We start from the raw sequence: 19,852 nt of genomic DNA on the forward strand, positions 1-19,852 counted from the left end.
GCACAGGAAGTCACGTGGTTTGGAGGAACAGTCCCAGTGGTGTCGTCAAGGTAATTCCAGTGTGGTTTATGGTCCTGGTATAATGAAAGCTCAGAAACTAGTTAGTGTGAGCTGCTGTGTGTGCGCTATGAACACTGTATATTGTTTATTTAACGCCCACATTTAGATCCTTACAGATCTCAATTTGAAAAGCAATAAAGAACGGCTCTTTTATTAGAGCTCTCCTGTGTGTTCGGCTACATCTCATTGATTCACTCTGGTAAAACTTAAAATAAAAAGACGAGAACCACACATCGGAAACAAATAAATGCTCAGTCACTACGCATTGTCCAGGAGATGAGGCTTTGTTCTGTAACCGAAGAAAGTCTGCACGATGTGATGAAGTGGGTTTTTTTTTTTGTTTTGTGGTTTTTTAAGTTTTAAATGAGAAGCCAAGAGATTCGTATACGTCCACACGTTGTTTTAGGCGATCTGTATAGTATTCTATCAAATATATTTCTGAGTTGTGCGTGTTTTGTCATTTGTTTTTGTTTTTGTAGATTTGAAATACAAACAGACTCTGTCCCTTTAAAACAATGCACTTGGTACAGTAACACTGACTGGTGGAATACCTGCATTGTACTGGCCTATATAAAACGAGGTACGGTGTTCTGTGAGTGTTGTATAATCCCACTCTCCACTCTGATCTGATGCATCACAGATAGTCACTATGACTGGAGCCTATTATCCAGTACATAATACTTTGTACTACAAAACCATTTTGTACGATTTGTAAAGGTGTGTTTGTAAATACGAGCTGAACTCCCATTACTGCTACTGGAATGATGGGCGGTGTAGTCTATTTGAGTACAGTGTTCTTAATATAGAGCCACGCCAATGCTTTCTCATTCGATGACTTGTAGCGGTTTACAATAGCAAGTACGCGTAGTTTTTGTGTCGCCTTTGCTGCTATTCGTGTACCGTGGCACTGTTGAGACTTGTCCTTTAAATTGCCGTGGGAGCAGCGAGAGCGCGCAGCTGGTAACAACGTACCGTGGTGTTTCCTTCCAGGAAACCGGCTCAAGTGTGCTGGGTGACAGGACAAGGGATCATTCGGTAATGACACCTTTCGTTTATTTGAAAACACTTCAGCGAAGCAGCGTCGTGCCCGTCTTCCGTAATATATTGGACTAACCTTTATACACACACACATACACACTACCGCTCAGCACTACCGCTCAGTGCTATGATCATCTTGTAGATACGGTGTAAGACTGCGTTTTTTCCCCAATAGAAAAGAAGGACGCACTCACGTACTGCATTTACAGAAACGTCTCTCCGAGGCAATAACAGCGCAACGAAGCGGTCGTCATTGAGCAACCTTCAAAGACACCGGCATTCATTTGTGTAAACGGGTTCCAAATGTGACAGTGTGTTATTACCTAGAATTGAGGGGCAAAAACAGTAGAAGCGCTTAAAAAGGAGGTGCATCACACATTTGCCGTTAGCAGTGTAATACCAACATGGACAATTCACTGGCGGAATTACCAACTGAGCACTGCTGACATGTTACAAAAATAATAATAATAATAATTGAAGCAGGACCTAATCGCTATACGCAATTCTGCAAGTTGGAACAACCCGACTTTAAAGGACTTCTTAATTCTGCCGGGTCACAGGCACTAACCTGATACAGACAGGCAGCACCGGCATAGAAAGCAGATCGAGAGATAAACGCCTAATTTGTTTAATAATGTATGCGGATGTATTTGCAGTTGTGAGACTATAAAGACAGCGATGCAGCTCTCATAGATTCGTCTTCCACGCCGTGTGTGCTTCTTTTTCAAATAGCTCCACACGACCCCTCTATCAATAACAGAGACGCATTGACGTGGTATATTTGATCTATCGGAATAGCAGGTGGGATTTTTCTCAAATCGACGCTTCTCTTTGTACAGCCACGCTAAGGCAGGATTCCTAAGGACCCCGCGTCTTTTTATAGATTTGCAGACTACAGAAGCTGTGCAGCTCTGCCCAGTTAATGTCTCTGGCAGCATCAACTGCTACTTTAATTGAACTTCAGCTGGCAGTTTAGTAAGAGAACCACAGCCGGTGAATTCCAGTACTAACACGAGCCGCACTGTATCCTTCCTGTGAGTCAAACCGCTCAGCGGAATAACAACATATAGCAGGCGTGCTGCAATAGAAAGGTAAGACTGGCGACCGTGTGACGCGTTCATGCTTGCTCTGATTATGATTGTATTTTTTACAATAAACGGGTATAGTACAGGGTTGGTCTGAGATGACGGGAGAGAGGCAGTGGTGTAAACTGGGAACATGTATATGCCTGATGATCTTAGAGGAGGAAGGGGGATTCCAACTTACTGGAAACTGGGAGTCCATGCAAAAAGACGGATTGATTGGTCTTTTAAACCTTCCAGACTAGATGCATTTAAATACTGTTTTAGTTTAAATGCATGTGAGCCTTAGTTTTTTGTTTTTGTTTGTTTTTTTTGTTTTTTTAACAAGATATGGCAGGTGGTGTTGCTCACTGGTTAACTTTACATTTGAATTTAGCTCAAAAGAATTTACCTTTCTTCATTGTTGTGTTTTTATTAATGATGTTATTCTTTTCACTGAAAACGTTTCACACCAAAAAAAGCTATACACGATGAAAGATGTGGTACTGTGAGAGTTAAAGATGTGATACAAAAGAGGCCACCATAACGGCAACAAGCTTCTAGAACTACCAGCACATACCATAGAGGGCGCTGTTCGCCACACCTACGATGTGCTATTGGTTTAACTATAGATGAACCCGTTTTATATCACATCGCTTAATGTCATACCCTGTTTGTTATCACGATTTTTAAAAAACCGCTCGCCATGCACAACTGGTTCTTTGAGAAATTACCTCTCTTATTATCATCTGACAAACCCGCTTATTGTCGCGTTTAGTGCAGCCTGTCATGTCTGGGCTTTGCCAAGTAACGACATGATGTAAGTATTTCCGTCGCAACTAACAACCAATAATCATCTTGGCTGATAAACTGACATTTTGTGCAGCCTGTCAAATGCTCTGTGGGCGGTCTCTCTACAGTTCAGTTACAAAACACCAACGTCACCAAATTTATTTTTTAACATACTTCTAAACGTGAAACCAGGTTTATATCATGACCCGCTGCATATCACGAATTATGCCTACACGGAATCAAAATATAAAGCAGGTTCATCTGTACTTAATGCAGCCCCCATTCATCTCAAGCAAAGCTTTCAGAGATAACGTTAAATATTAATCACAAGAGCACACAGCATGGCAGCTCTGGGTGAGTGGTGTCCTTCAAGGTGTTTGAAGACAGCAAAGTGGACATGTTGTTTTTTTAAGCACCCTGCAGTGAAATGTGTTTATTCAGATACAGTAACACACAGATAAACTCATGCATCCAACACGCCAGGGGGGTCACTTTAATTAATCTAAAGGGTAGCAGCTCTGATTACCGCTATCGTTCAGATAATTGGAATAGTACCCTCTGGGCCGGGTTGCATGTTTTTACAGTGGTGTCCTTCAAGGTGTTTGAACGATGGCGGTAATCAGAGCTGCTACCCTTTAGATGTTTGACTAGAGGGACATAGTTTAATGATCTGGTCCAGGAGGGCCATTCAGCTCTGAGTTTAATAGGGCAAATGAAATAATTAACTACTTTAGGACCGCAATTATTGTTTCATTCATGTTTCATTCATTTGATTAAATAATTTAGAACAGGGCTGGAGAAAAATCCTGGACTGGGAGAGTCAACTGTGGTCTATACCAGGGTTTCCCAACCCTGTTCCTGGCTGCACACTGTGTCTGCGGGTTTTCGTTCCAATGCAGCGCTCAATTGATTAATTGAACCGTATCAACAAATGAAGAGCTTGAAAATAACGAGAAAATGCCCAGCTAATCACTTTATTAGTTCAATAAAGGGTTCAATTAAGCAGTTGAGCGCTGCGTTGGAACGAAAACCAGCAGACACAGTGTGCAGCCAGGAACAGGGTTGGGAAACACTGCTGTATACAGTGGTGATATTTAGATCCATCAGCATCTGGATCAATTAAATTGACCCCAGAGGGCCAATAATAAGTGCCAGTTGTGTTTTACTAGACGGATTTGGTGTAGAAAATTATGATGCTGCCCTTGTAAAGGTTTCCCAGAGTAAAAGCATAGCAAAGTGTAATAAAGTACGGTGAAAGCATGGCTAAGCATTGAAAAGAAGAGCAAGGAATGCTAAAGCGATTGGTTTAATTCTCATCTTATCCATGATTGTGTTAGATACAGTGTTCTAGCTCCCAGCCAGACTCTAACCTCTTTACTGCAACCCAAAAAACCTACTGGTTAAATAAGCTGTAAATAGGAAACCAGAATTCATAAGAACATAAGAAAGTTTACAAACGAGAGGAGGCCATTCGGCCCATCTTGCTCGTTTGGTTGTTAGTAGCTTATTGATCCCAGAATATTATCAAGCATTTTCTTGAAGGATCCCTGGGTGTCAGCTTCAACAACATTACTAGGGAGTTGATTCCAGACCCTCGCGATTCTCTGTTCAAATCAAATTACAATCTTTTAAGTTGCCTAAAATGAAATGTCATTTTGCAAGCATTGCCGTTTTATGTTTACACTGGAGAAATCTTCAGAGTTGTGCCAAATGCCACTGGACATAGCAGGCTCTGGTCATTGATTTAAAGAGTTATGTAATAAACTAGCTCTTTATGTGCTATTTATCTCTGTGGGGGAAAAAGAAAACACAATGTTATTGATAGATAACAAGTTATAGTGCCCAATAGGGACTTTAACTGTTTTTTTTATTAGATATTGAAAATGTCAGCTGAGCTATAACAATTTATAACCTCCTACTGCTGCATGCGTGTGTGACTCTCAGAGAGACCCAGGGAGAAGTTGGGGAGAAGAGTTTTTTGTCCCTACTGTAGGGGAAGGGGGCTGCAGTTCTTTTATCTGGTAGAGTTTGTATCTGAGTGAGGTGAGGTGATAAATTATGGTTAAAATTGATAGCTGTGGAATTTTTATCAGATACAAAGGATACATAACTAGTGTAACTAGTTTAATGAACTTGAATTAGCTAACAAGTGCTCACAATGCATTAAAACTAATCTAATCAACATTTTTCTCAATTTACTAAGCACATTGTCTGGCCCTTCTAATTGTCAAAGTACGTATTTGAATGCAGATATCAATGAGTCTTGCAGAGAATTTAGTAATTTAGTACTGAATATAACCTGTTTTATGAGACACTACAGTTGTAAATGGTGCAGAACTGTCACAGATGTATTTTGAAAAGGAATTCTGATTTCCTTGTTCTCTGCCTTACTGCAAAAAGTCATGCACCATGCCCTTGTAAGATCTGTGTCTAACGAAGCATGGAGTTCACTGGCCCCTTTGCTACAGCAGAATAATGAACCATGAACTTTCCACTGAAGCCCTGCAGTGTCACGGATGTTTCATCCCTGTGTTATAAAACATGGCGTTATACAGGTAACTTAAATGGACTGTATTGATATGATTGTGAAAGTTAATAGACTGATTGCAGGTTGAGCATTAAACAGTATCTCCTGGATGTTTTTAAAACACTATAGAACATGCATGCCCTGATTCTGTAAAAATGCTGTTATTCCCCTATTTATATAGGGCAAATTGCCTGATGGGTTTGTGATCTAATGTCGATTGGGGTATTAGAGTTGAGCCCCTAAAACTCATTTCACTTGTGACCTGAGCCAGATTTGAACCGAGACCTCCAGGGTCATCATGGAGCTAATGAATTTACTGCCTGAGCCACCTGTCAGGCTGCAGCCTGCTAGTAATGTGGAAGACTACTAGTCTTTTAAAACATTGTAGTATTGAGTGATATAATCTAGAACACACTCCTTCATTCACGAGGGTCTGTTGTCTTCTTACTTTGCAATAGTAAAGGGCTGCATGCAGGATGAACTACTATCCTTAGCAGGGCTACCAGGTTGCCATTAACTTTACTAAGGTTAGTGGCTTCTACAGCATGCAACTCAGAGTTTCCTCGGTTGATGTATTACTCTGTATAATAATGTTAATCAGGTGCACATGTATTCAGTTGTATATTGTGAAGAGTCTTGCCTCCTGCTTAATGACTACAAGTTCTCTCAATGCATCAGTTATGCTCGATTATGACCTATATAATATTCAAGTAGGAAATTGGTTTCTAGTTGCACCTCTATTTAAACCCAGCTAATGGATTGCATTTCCCCAGTATACTATTCAGTGCATTTATAACTGCCTACCTTCCATTGTGAACATTTTTGCTCTCTCGTCTTGCAGAGTTTGAAGCAGCGACGAGGGTCAGCTTTATCAGTATCATGTGTGACCTTTGAAACAAATCCCTCCCTGTTTTCTAAACTGAAGAGATTTAATTCTGCCAACCGGTCACCATAGCTCGTGCCGTTAAGTTCTTGATTAACCTGGCTGCTATTCTCTGTACCTTCAAGGGCAGTGTTTGTTTATATAGTTTACATCGTCATCGTCCTCCCCACAGTGAACCGAAAGACATTGAGGATATGAGGATTCTAGCAGCTGCTTCGTGGAGGCATGCTTCAGAGAACATGATATCTGAACCACCTTCTTTCGCCTTGCTGGCTGTCTAACCACTTAGTAGTCATTATCTCTCCAGGAAATCCAAACCACAGCTGTGGGGGTGATGACTGGTATTGCTACACTGCTTCCTTTCTCCAGCTGCTGCAAGGGATCCAGGATCTTTACTTTCAGTTCTCATGTGCAGTAAAATGCAATGCTCTTTATTCCATTCCAGCTGAAGTATGAAGTGGACAAAAGGGGATTGCTTGGAATATATATATATATATATATATATATATATATATATATATATATATATATATATATATGGATGAAGGCTATATTTGCATCCTGAGCCATTCTAAAAAAAAAAAAAAAAGGCATAATACCACAGAAGTAACGTCAAAAAGTGGCAATTCCTTTAGAGGAAAATATGCTTGAACTTTGACCCATTCGACTCCTCGAGATCATAACTTTCAAGTCAAACCCAAAATGTAAAGCTGGTACATTTGTATGTCAGAGAAACTGGAGAAATTAATAACGACATAAAACATATGTACAACACTGAAACACTATGTTTAAAGAAACCAAACTATACTGCTGAACCTCGTCTTCTTTAATATTAGCATCACAATGGTATCCATGTATTATAAAAAAGAATAGATAGGCCTCTCCTTTGAGTTACAGGAAAACAATTCCATCTCAGGTTTCTGTGACAGTTTCAAATGACTCGACCTGACTCACAGCAAATTCATTGAAGTAACTTCGGGTAGATAGTATTGTATATATATATATATATATATATATATATATATTGGCCCACATGCAGAAAACTAGTTAACCAAGTTTTTACTACCCTCAGACACATTCTCTTGCATGACAGCTCTTCTTTCCCAGCACAAACACCTATCCTTTTCTCGATCACGTGTTGTTTATCTCAGAATTTGGTCCACTTGAGCTGGGATGGCCCTATTGGATCTTTGGAACATCCATAGTGGTAGACAGTACGCAAGGGGTTAAAGCTCATGTTATAGTGAATTTGTAATTACATTTCAGATTTACCTTTTACCATATATTTTTATATTTTGTCATTAATCATATTGTTACATATCCCTGGTGTAATATATTCGAGGGGCTCCGGTAGTGGGTTTAAACTGTTTATTTACACTACCTGTAGGTGGCAGTACAATACTACACCTGGTTACAGGGATATAGCGAAGGAGCCTGCATGTACACATGTCACACTTTAGACTTTTACAAATATCACCTCGATAAAGACATTCTTTCACACAAGCTCTTTGGAGTATCTTAATATGGGGGTAGAAGGTGCAACCTGTCCATTATCTTCACGAAAATGCTGACTAACATCAAGATAACTAATTATCTCATTGTAGTGGAACTTTATAAGGCCATTCTTTCACACAAAGTAGTGAGAGAATCAGATTTGGGGATATTTGGCGGAAGCTGTGACACAAAAATGGGGACCCTGATCATGTTTGTCCATCTGTCTGCCTGCATTGATTTTGCACCAATCTTCACCAAACTTGTATCATATACTCCTAGCATCCTGCTGACGTTTGATCCACAGCTGTCATTTTATATTAACAGTAGTGGCGGAGGAGGTATGTTTTAAACATGCTTGTTATCGATGTGTACAGATGGGTTACAGCCTCTTTTTCAATTGCTTTGGGATGTCTAAGCCAACCTTCATAGAGTGCTTTGAGACAGCGTGGGAAGCCAGTACTTCATATTTCATGGATTTTAGAAACGTCAAAGAACTGGCGTCCAATGTGTGAACTTGCACCCCCTGAAATTATAAAAATTACCACTAATCATCATTTGTTTTAAGGATTATTAAGGATTATTCATGCTGAAAGGATTCAGTGAGATTTAAGTTTATTATTTTGTACAGAGCCATTATGAACTGTGTCAATACCTATGGATGTAAAAAGGTGGAATGAGGTGATATTTCACCAGCATGTAGTTTAATGTGAAGCGTTTCTATATAGCAGAATATGATTTTAGAACTTCCTAACAAAATGTAACAAATATAACATCCATTACAAAACGTTTCCTCCAAATACTGAAAAACTCCAAAACTGTAAGAAGAGGTTGATTTGACTCCCTACTGCGGAAATCTATTTCTGATTTTTTGGAGCATTTTACCGCACTGGTGAATCCCTTAGATTCCATCAACCAGTTAATGGGATTGATTGATGTAATCCATTTGGATTCCCTGATATAGGGACATGCTCTGAAAAAAATCTAGCACTGACATATGTTACTATAATGCTGCAAAAGGTATTAATTTAGATCTCAGTGATTACTTTAAAAGTATGAATGACTACAAGACACAGAAATGCACTCAAAACAGAATTTTCAATAACATTTGGTTTCAAAGTGATTCTGGAGGAGGAGTCTGTGCATAGTGTTATGTAACCTTTATGAAGGTGATATGAATGCTAAACTGTGTCTAATTCAATTTGATAATATACACAGCCCTTGGGTGATATTAAACCGTTTCTATGATTTCGACCATTGATGTTTAACATTTAATTCCAACCTTTGATCTTTAAATTGTTTAATTTTCGAAACCAGCTTAATACTGTGGATTAGTCAATAATAACACAGAGTGAACAGTGAACAAAGAGACTAATAAACATAGTGTTCAACAGCTCTTTTTGTGCAAGGCAGTTACATTGTAAATACTAACATGGTTAATTATTAAGAAGTAGTGGACACTGTCAATGGCATTTTGAATGAATATCAGCTGAATCAGAAAAGCCTAACTGCATTCAAAATGGCAGACTATTTCTCTGATTGACCACTTATGTTTAAGCTTTGCATAATATTATCTACTGTTTTAATGAAGTACTGTTCTTCACAGTACCTAAACCTTTATTTTGATGTTTCAGTTCCTGCCTCTTCATGTGAAAGTTGTCCTGCTAATATGCTCTTCAAGTCTCACACCTTTTGTTGCAGTTTATGGATTTACAGCAAAAAATGAACAGTGTTTGTTTACAAAGCAATGGGTTATGTAATGCAGAAAAAGGGCCCAGCTATCCTAATGCAGCCCTCACAAGTTGTCCTTGCTGCTTGATCAAATCTGTACAATTTCTTCACTGAAGAGATACCAAACGAGCTATATTGTGTCAGTATGAGACATATTTTCAAAGCATTCAGTGTTACAAAGCTGTGTTTGACCTGTTCATGCTTGACATATTAAAAATAGCTGAACGAAATGTCATTTTGGACACATAATAAATATATTTTTCATTGCCATTGCTTTATATGGGGAAGATGGCTTCCTCATATGAGGTCAACTTGCACTTGAGTCTTTCATATGTCTCCAACAAAGGCATGAGGTGGCCATTCATGACAGGGTTAAAAGATCTTAACTTATATTACTGGTATTTCTTGTTTGGTTCAAGTTTTGCTAATTAAAGTTAATTAAAGACTGAAGTATACTGTAGGTGGTTTGGAAAGGTGGTTTGAGGAGAAATTATTTCTATATTTAGCAAGAAAAGACCTCCTGAAGTCATTGTTGCATTTTAAAGTGGAACAGATTTTCTTCCCTCATCATCTTACATCACATAACATGGCATAAAATACCATATATATATATATATATATATATATATATATATATATATATATATATATATATATATATATATAAATAATCTTTCATTTGTAGTTTTAGTTTGTAAAGCTAATCAAAACTGTAATTGAAAATATAGGGCTTATCATATCAATCAGTCGATTTAGATTTAGCACACTGAAGTTTAATTAGCAAAAGTGCTTTTGTGACATGGGGTCAGTTTCCTCCATTGCAGCCACATTCTCACATGGCTGGAATGCAGGGAGCTAGGGACCAAACTGCTCTATCTCTGCCAAACTGCAATAACATAACACAGTAACTCACAGTGCAACAGGGGACAGCTCATGTGAAGTTCCTGTACGAATGCCCGGGTGATACCTGGTAATGTAGATACAGTGAAGAAGGTTGTCCGTATGTTAATGTGTCACCCTTGCGCTTATAGCCAGAGAACCGTTTGTCCAGCTGTGATGAAACTTGCTAAGGACTTTAGGACAAGATATTAAGTATATCATAATCATTTGAAAGCGTTCCCCATCAATAACTTTAAACAGCAGAGTTTTGGCTAATTCCTCCACCTGTGTTTAAACAGTGACCAGGATTTTAACATTGAACATGTGTCTCTGCGGTATGCGACCGGTTGATAAAAATCTTAGCGCTTGCTTGTGAAGACTATTTTGAGCTTCTACTTCCCAGTTCTCAGCAATTCTCAGTTTACCTTGAAGTTTTAGCTGTTTGTGTATGTGATTGCAATCAGAGGGCACACATGCACAGTCCTGTTTTGAAGCAAAGACAAAGCAAAATGTCCACAGAGGAATAACATAATTTTAGCTGCAAGAAAATGCACAGAACTAGAATGCAGTGCTCTTCTCTGCAACTGGGTTGTTTCTTTCTGCTAGATTTTGTATATGTTAAATGGTTTGGGTTGGTTTTGTGCTGATACTGCATACTACATTTATGACTGTCTGTTCTCCGATTGGCTGAAACGACCTTGAGTGTTGTACAAATCCTCTTAATACATAACCCTTGTTTTCTGTGCCGTGGAGATTTATGCTCAGCTAATTCGAGAGAAGAGCTGTTTTGTTATTCAAATGTTTTTTTGTTGGAAAGTATTGGCCCGACTCTGAGGACAGACATTGAGTTACATGACCTAACATTTAGATCACTCTTTACTCTGGCACAATAATGACTCAAAAGCAAGGTACTGTACACAAAGATTGTATCTGTTTTTGACCAACAGCCAGTTCAGGCTGTACCCTCGGCACTCCGGGCTGTGATGCAGGCATCCCTGCTCTACGAATAGACTTGTAGGTGTTTCTTCAAGAACATGCAGATCTGAGGGAGGCAGTGGGTTAATGCACCAGGCGTGAGTTTGAAACCAGCTCAGCAAAGGCATCTTCTGGTATCTTCCGCAAGGAATGTAGTCTACATCACCAAACCACCACACAATTTACCATCAAAAGAATAACTGAAATTCTTTTGTAACCCACACCCTCTATCACAGTAGCATTTTTAGATATAGTTATATAATATATTTTTATATCCATGACAACAGTAGAGCTTATCTGACACACTTCCAGATCCACAATGCTGCACCCTAGAGGTACTAAGGAGTGTCTATATTGGACCTGAGTGATAATAACACACTATCAGATAGAAGCAACACTATCAGATAGAACCCCCAGCATTGATTCCAGCTCTAAACTGGTTTACATGTCAAATAAATAGAGGGTTTAGGATTCGATTCCTTAAATTGGTAACTTGAATCTGACTAGATATGTGCATTTAAACAAGGCAACAGAAGATGTTTGAACAGTCTCTGACCCTACTGTTTCCAGGAGTGGGAGGCGATTTAATCTTCCTAAGGTGGAAATTAAAATGATACCGTTTGGAGTACAATTATTGCAGTTGGTTTCACACACTGTGGTTAGCACTAATTGTGAACTGGGTCTGTGAAACCAACCTTTAGCAAGTTCCGGTTGTCTAATAACTCAAAACATCGAACTAGTCAATCCTCTCTCATCATTTTGCGTTCCTGTATGCATCAGCTTTACTGAGCTGGGCATCATTCCAGCAGTGAATAAAGTCATCGTGAAGAAATCCAGTCTCTTGTAACACAGCGACGGATCATAGTTACTGTGAGCGTGACACACTGGCGCACGTCCTTCTCACTGTGATCGCCTGGGCTCTCTGTTCTATAATAAGACAATGCTGTCTGTACAGCAGCGCTGAAATGGCATCCCGAGGCAGCACACAGAAGGAAGCTCTAGACATTTAACTGGAGGCTACTGCTGCCTGAGTGATAATTACCGCTGTGTTTGTGTACTGAGCTCCGCACCTCCCTATCTAGCCCCCTACCATTCACATCCATTCCCTTCCCTCGCGACCTCTTTCAGATTTCATCTCCGGCTTTCTTTGCCTTTCACAGATGACTACCTATTACGCACTCTATTTCACATCCCTTTTTCTTGCATTCTCTCATCCTTAACCCGTTCCCTGCCATGCTACATAGTATGCCACCTACATTACATTATTCTATTAAAATGATAGTATTTTTGCAACCTTTATTGACAATTATTGATACACTGTATGAGATATCAGAAACCTGTGTTGTATTTTCAGTTCAGATCGATTAGCTATGCATACCAAATTATATTGTAAGACAGATAGATTCGAGATGTGTTTTTTACATTTCTGAGGGTTAGACTGAAGCAGATCGCTGAAAACATCCTCATTTCAGACACTGCAGTTTCCTTCCGCATCTCTATTTTAATCCCTAACCGTTTTTTTTTTATTCTGTTTGCTGCCACATTTCTTGACTCTACAGCTGCCAAACCAGTGTATAGTAGGACCCAATGGGCTCTCACATGACTAGATGTGCATTTTATAAAGACTGTTAACCTGTGGGTGACAGATTTCAAAATTAATTGTATAACATTCACATTTGAAATAAAAAAATAAAAAAAAACTTTGAGCCAAATATATTCTACTATTTAATATATCTTTATATGTTTGTAACAATGTCATACCCTTGCTTCTGGATAATAAGGGCACTACAGAAACTACTGTTTTGGATAAACAGTCAAAAGTGTAGCTGTATAAATAGATTTACTGTACTTTAGGTTATGTTGACTTTCCTCGCTACTTGTTTTGATTTCCTGAATGAAAGGTCACTTTGCATAAGCTTTTGTGACGAGGTGCTGGTCTACAAGCTGACAAATTGAATTTTTCATTGCAAAGGTCAATGTTCTGCCAATCTTTTCTTCAAGGCCTTATATTCTCTCGTTTGATTTTCCTTATCTCTTTTTCCAGGCTGGAAGATGAATCCAGTGCAGAAGGACCAAAGGAAGCAGGGACCACGTGTTTCCCCACCAGGGCGATCGAACAGAGTGGTGCCAGCCGCTGAACCCAGGGCATCCCCCATGCAGGGGCCTGCTGCGCCACACCAACTAAAGGAACCCAAACCCATTGGGGCAGAGGGGCCAGAGAAATCCAGACAACTCTCCCCAGCTGTGGCAACAGAGGGAGTCCCCAGATCCCAGCAAGCAGAACCCTGCAGACCAACTGCAACCCAAGTGAGGGGGTCTGGGGAACCGGAGCCAGATGAATCTAGCGGGTCAAAACCAGTGGCATCCAGGGACCCAGTCCCCAAACCGCCAGGACCTGTGCAGTCCAGTCGACCCCGGCCCACAGTACCTGGGGGACCTGGTTCTGTGGGATCCAACAGACCTCGGCCTGTGGGATCAGGGGATCCAATGCGGCGGGGTCCTGGAGCTCCTAGGCCGGCTAATTCAGGAGTTTCTCAGCCATCCAGTCCGAATCCTGGTGGACCAGCCGGGAAACCCTCAGTCCCTCCGCCCAGCTCGGGGGAATCACAGCCTGCCAGAGGGGCTCAGACAGTCCCTGAAGCCAGACCACCCGGGACACAGCCTGACAGAGCTCTCCCTTCCTCTGCTGGGTCTGCTGGGACAGGGACTGGGAACTTGCAACCCCAGAGAGTAACAGGGGAGCTAAGGGATCCCGACGATGAGGACTTCAGGTGAGTTACTGGCTAAAGGACAAGGGTCAGTAAGATGGGAAGCTTTCCTACAAGGGACGGCCAAAACTGAAATATTTGCTCTGGAAGTTGTTTCATCTTTAACTGCCACAGGGTATATTTGCAAAAGTGTCTATTGCCACATTCTTATTTTTTCCATGTGTTTCAAATCTTATAAAGACTACTTTGCATAATTTGTTGATGTGATCTTTATATCATATTTTAATATTTATCACATATCATATCGTTTACCAACATACTGAAGCTGTTTAAAGAGGACACTCATGTTAAAAAATGGACACAAAGTAGTAAAAAATAGTTAGAATAAGTATAATTACACACGTAAGCCTACATAGTAATTAATTCATTTTTGGTCGTCACTTGGAGGCCTTATTTCCATTGCCCTTTATAAAGGGTGAATAGAATGTCTGGATTGCGAGCCCCTATAATATAGCAGTGCAAGAACTGCACGTACAGGAGAGTGTCACCTTTCTGTGATTCAGTGTATCCGGGGCTGGTACAGTACTGGATTGTCCAGCTGCTCATTTTGTACTTTGTGGCAAAATAGAATATTACTATCCTTCTTATTTGCCTTCTGGTCACAAAATTATTTTTACAAATACCCAGTGCTTTGTCATAGTGCAAGGGTTAAATAACCATGTTGATGTCACTGTATAATGTAGAGCTACATACACTTTTGCACTGCGGAAAGTGGCCAGTAGGGTTTGGGGACCAAAAAAAGGATGAATGAATAAGGTGCTGGTTCTAACCTTTGCCTTCTTTTTATGAAAAATCTAAAGCATAAAGAAATGGACAGTGGTACAGGCTACAGTCAGGCGCGGGGTTGTCATGAGAGTTAGCCCTTACTGCTTTTCAATTGCTTTTCCAACAGACATATTGTGGCAAATGGTTTGGTGGTTTAGACCATCAAATTCAAATTGCTTGAGTTTGATTTACAACCAGGCCTCCATGGTGTCCCTGAGTGGCTCTCCTGGTAAAGCGGTGTTTAGGGTGAGTCATAAAGTCGTGGGAACACAGGTCTGTGTCCTGGCTGCGCAAAGTCACTGGTCTTCACTGGGGATTCTTTTCATGATGCTACAGCAGACCCTACTGTCCAGTCAACCACCTGCAGGGCTAGAGCAGCCCCCTGCAGGGCTGGCCTTTGTCTTCCAAGGGCTGGTAGCTCGCTAACAATTGCTCTTGAGTTGCTTGGTGTGACGAGACAAATGGCTCGTGGGAATGGATGACGCCCACTGACCTTCAGTTCTTCTGAGCTGTTTTGATCACTGCTACGATGAGAGAATGTAATGGCAATTTTAATTTGTGGAGAAAATCAGGGGTAATTACAAGATAAAGTAAATTAAATCAGGCCTCCAGAAATGCTTACTTTGTCTGCTTCTTTAACACAATTTAAAAGTAGAGCAAGGTTAAAAAAAATGCCCTTAGATGTTATCCCTTAGTGGATTCAGCTCATATCCCGCTGGAAACTAGACAATATCTAACAGGAGTCCATTGGAAATGAGGAAATGTTCACCTCAGTAGTGTATTGCTTGTTTAGAAGATATATTGAGATTGTAATTTTCCCTAGCAAATTGTACAGTAGCATGGCACATTCTGCAGACAAAAACGTTAATAACCTCTGGCCACAAGCCATTTGTGAAAGCTGGTCGCGTGCCATCTAACAGTCTACCACAGTCCTTGACGCTATTTATCTTATTGACTGGTAATGAAGACCACGTGTTACAGCGTTCAGCCTCTTTGGGGTCTCTTTTGTAACTGCTTGTGCAGGTCCTTCCTGCCACAGACAGTGAACTCCTGTCTATGTATGTGAAATCATTTCAACACTGAAGGCGTTCAGAAAGCCCTCTAGTCGAAACATTTGTCATTGAAGTTATTATGTTTATTTATTATTGAAAACTCTTCATGTGTTAAATAGTTTGTGATGAAAGCCCTGGACTTGCTGTTTGGATAGTCATACAGGCAGACAGACAGGCAGAGGGCTCCAGTCTCCAGTATTGGTATTCCCTCATAGCACAGGTCGTCATCCAAACTAGTGCAGATGGTCAGTCGGAACTATTTCACAGTTATTTCACATGACTGTAGTTTTGACCTAATTGTCCATTCATATTTAACCACTCTTAACCCTTTGCAGTCCATTTATTCAGCGCTTGTCACACGTGCTGTTTATTTTACACACGCTGTTTACAATTTTTATTTTCAGAGTAAAACAGGTTTAAAAAGCACTGAATCGCAAAAGGATATCAGTACTGCATCTCCAGCCAAGCCCCAACAAGGGGCCAAAACATACCTCTTTATAGATGTGATCACTCGTTTTATCACCAAACTCCTCAGAAATGCGAGCCAAGTCATTATTTTATTACTATAACATCTCAAAAAGCTTTACAAATGTCTGTGATATTCTTTGAGCGCTGGATGCGGAAGCAGCTTTCTCCTTTGTTTGTGTCCGTGTTCTCTGTGGTGCATGGTGCTATCTGTATTGCTATCGGTCTCACTCGGCCTTTGAAATGTTTTCTCGGCTTTATCCAGAGAAAAAATGACCTGTGCTTTACGTCTTTTTTTCCCTTCTGGAAAGGGAAAATTGTAATGTCGGACCTGGTCCGACATAAGACCACAAGGGTTCATTAATATTTTTACCTACGTGTACAAAAGTCCTAGAGCCATTACTCAATGGCAAGGTTATGAGAAGAATCAAAACATTACAGCATGTGGACTAGTATAGTATGTTCTCCGTAACTGCAGAAGTTTAAGCCGAGAAGTTTAAGCTGTGTTCATTTTTGGATCAACAGAAAACATGAAGGTGCTGCACGGCTAATGAAAAAATTATTAATTCATTTCTGTTTGATTATAATCCCACTTGGAACCATCTGGTGACCTTTAAAATATGAATCTGTAAATATTCATACAAACTGCAGTCTCTATGTAGTGCTGAGGCAATCCGGCTATGCTTGTCCTTCAAAGGATTGATGTTATGAGGAGCCTGCAGTACACTCCGCTCTCCCTGCTCTGTCACTTTCTCTGCGTTGTCTCCATCACGTTCCTCCTCCACAGGCCTGACCCCCTTCCAAGCACTTGAGTGCAGCCCCCTATGGGGTGGAACCAACACTGGAGGCAGTTACTGTAGTCTGACTGAAACTGTGTTTTACTCCTGGAAGTGAGGTTGAGGGTTCTTGTTATAACAGTCTGTAATCTGTAGATGAATATCATAGAGGTCACATGATGGTTCTAAGTGGCTAACAATAAAGGAATCAATCAGAGACAGTTAATTTAAGTTAATTATTTTTCTGCTTAAACTTCCACTGTTACAATAAACAGTGACTTTGCATTTCTGCACCAGATAGTTTTAGGTTTTCATCATCTTTCTACCATCTTTGTGCAAGAATTTAAAGATTGTAAAGTTGATTTTCTATGCAAAGGTGAGGAGCTTTCAAAGAGCAGACGTTAAATCCACAGAATTAGAGGGTCAGGGGGATTCAGAAAAGTTCACGGCTTCCTGGGAATCAAAGCCACACACAGCACTATACACAGTATCATTTGAATTTACTTTCATTTATTTAATTATTGATTTTTTGCCTCTGTTTCACCCCAGTGTCTTGTAGCTACAGGCTATTGACTTGGTCAGTGCAATGCCTTTGCTGTGGTGCTGATTATCCCAGTGTACTATATCTGTGCCAATTGATTGCAACAAAGATTTATTTGATCCATGGCAGCTTGGTGTCACTGCTGAGTAAGACAATTACTAGGCTTGCACTTAAGATGTTCATTGCATTTATTTTCAAATGATGTTCGATGGTTGTTTTGCTAGTTGCTATTTTAAGGATAATGACACTTTTTCCAGAGATTGTCACCATATTACGTTTTGAACTACAAAATCACAGTGTTATGCCATTTAATTGCAGTGAAGCCAAGATCATATTGATTAAGATCAAATCCCAGCAAGTATTGACACTGTCGTTCCTCCAAGGAGTCGCTGTCTGTGAAATATAGTAACAAAGCTGTTAATGCTGTCCTGCATGGCTTACTGTCCTCTTCTGTCATTCCAACACAGTCGTGTGGTCACCCAGATTGGAAACTGCAATGCTAGTACCTCAGACTTCACACCCAAGCTTTAGAGTTCATCAGTGACTCCTTTACTAGGTTAACAGTATTGTCCTGCAGTTTACTATACCTTTGGAAAATACACACACCCAGTGTATATAAATATGAGTGAGCAGTATTGAGTTGAATCTCTTTAAAATGTGAGCCTGTTGTACACTACCCTATCCAAAACCCCATAATAAACAGTACTGTATAGATCACTGTTACCTGAGTATTCTTCGCACGTCGTATATAGTGTGCAGCCCATTTACAACATGCAGAAAACCTTCCGATGCCTGCCACACTGATCTTTAAACTAGCGGTGACCTGCTCTTGTCTCTGATAGGCTACACATTGTCACATGGAACGTGGGTTCGGCTGTCCCTCCTGACGATGTCACTTCCCTCTTGGGTCTTAACGTGGGGGATGGGAAAACAGACATGTACATCATTGGGTAAGAAGTCGTTTTATTTTATTTATTTTTTAATATAATGTTAAGGAGCTCTGCAAATTAGCTTCACTTTTAAATAATGTTATTAAAACAGGCTCTCCCCCCCCCCCAGGCTACAGGAAGTGAACTCCATGATCAATAAACGCCTCAAAGATGCAATCTTTACTGACCAGTGGAGTGACCTGTGTATGGATACACTGAGCCCCTTCGGATATGTGCTTGTGAGTTGGTAATGTGTTAGTCATTCCAGTGGAAGCTGTAATGACGTTCAATCTCAAGACAATTACGCACCACTTGACCGCAATGAGAATGCAGAAAAACTGCAGCGTAGATAAGCTATTGCTCATTTAAAAGTGCAAATGCATTTGTATTTATTCGTTTGACTGGAGCCAGGTAATTAGCAAAGTGTCTATTGCAATTACTGATAATAAGCAAAAGGAGCAGATTCCTTTTTTTGTAAATGAGGGCCAAGAGCAAAGAAGAGGTGAAAAACAACATCCCTTGAGCTTTTCCAACAGAGAAGCCAAATGCCATCCCCAAGCCATGCAGATCCAAGACCATGTTGCACAATGACTTTTACAGAAAATAGACATTAAGACCTATATAGTGGGTGGATGCACATGGGGTGAAAACTTTACAGAATTATTTTGTTAACTACGATCACTTTAAGGTTTTACCTGGTAAAATTAGCATTATCCTGGCATTTTTGTTTTGTTTGTTTCTTAACCATTGATTAGAATTTATGTTCCAAACTTTCTGGGCTTATGGTCTTGTATGACATTTTGAGTAAGGAGCCCTTATAATCTAATATCTATTAGTGCAGGCATTGGCAAGGAAGATTATAAATGTACGGTTGCACCAACGGCAGCGTTCATGTAAATAAACGGTGTACTGCTTTGTCTGGTGTCAGGGTCACTTTGCATTCAATGTTTCTGTATGTGAAGTGGCCCCTGGAGGTCTCATAGTTAGTATTGCGTTATTCTTGGTTGTTATTGAGATGATGTGTTGATTTATGATCTTGGTCTATATGTGAGGGCCAGTGTTTATTAAGATAATTTTGTCCATATTTGCCTTTCAGTTCGTACAGGTAGCTATTTGCAT

The 19,852-nt window shown here is 40.1% G+C and overlaps 1 protein-coding gene across 2 annotated transcripts in view; it reads left to right on the top strand.

The window, feature by feature from the left end:
- Nucleotides 1-785: 785 nt before the first annotated feature.
- LOC121297534 (inositol polyphosphate 5-phosphatase K-like) overlaps nt 786-19,852 on the top strand; it is a 29,410-nt gene continuing 10,343 nt past the window's right edge. The window contains exons 1-4 of one of the 2 annotated variants that reach the window (XM_041223888.1): nt 786-1,095; nt 13,482-14,208; nt 18,647-18,754; nt 18,864-18,972. In XM_041223888.1, the coding sequence (XP_041079822.1) occupies nt 13,490-14,208; nt 18,647-18,754; nt 18,864-18,972 (936 nt within the window). In that variant the 5' untranslated portion in view covers nt 786-1,095; nt 13,482-13,489. The other variant, XM_041223887.1, reaches the window with a different exon arrangement.

The sequence above is a fragment of the Polyodon spathula genome, chromosome 22 (assembly GCF_017654505.1).
Source record: "Polyodon spathula isolate WHYD16114869_AA chromosome 22, ASM1765450v1, whole genome shotgun sequence".
NCBI lineage: Eukaryota > Metazoa > Chordata > Actinopteri > Acipenseriformes > Polyodontidae > Polyodon > Polyodon spathula.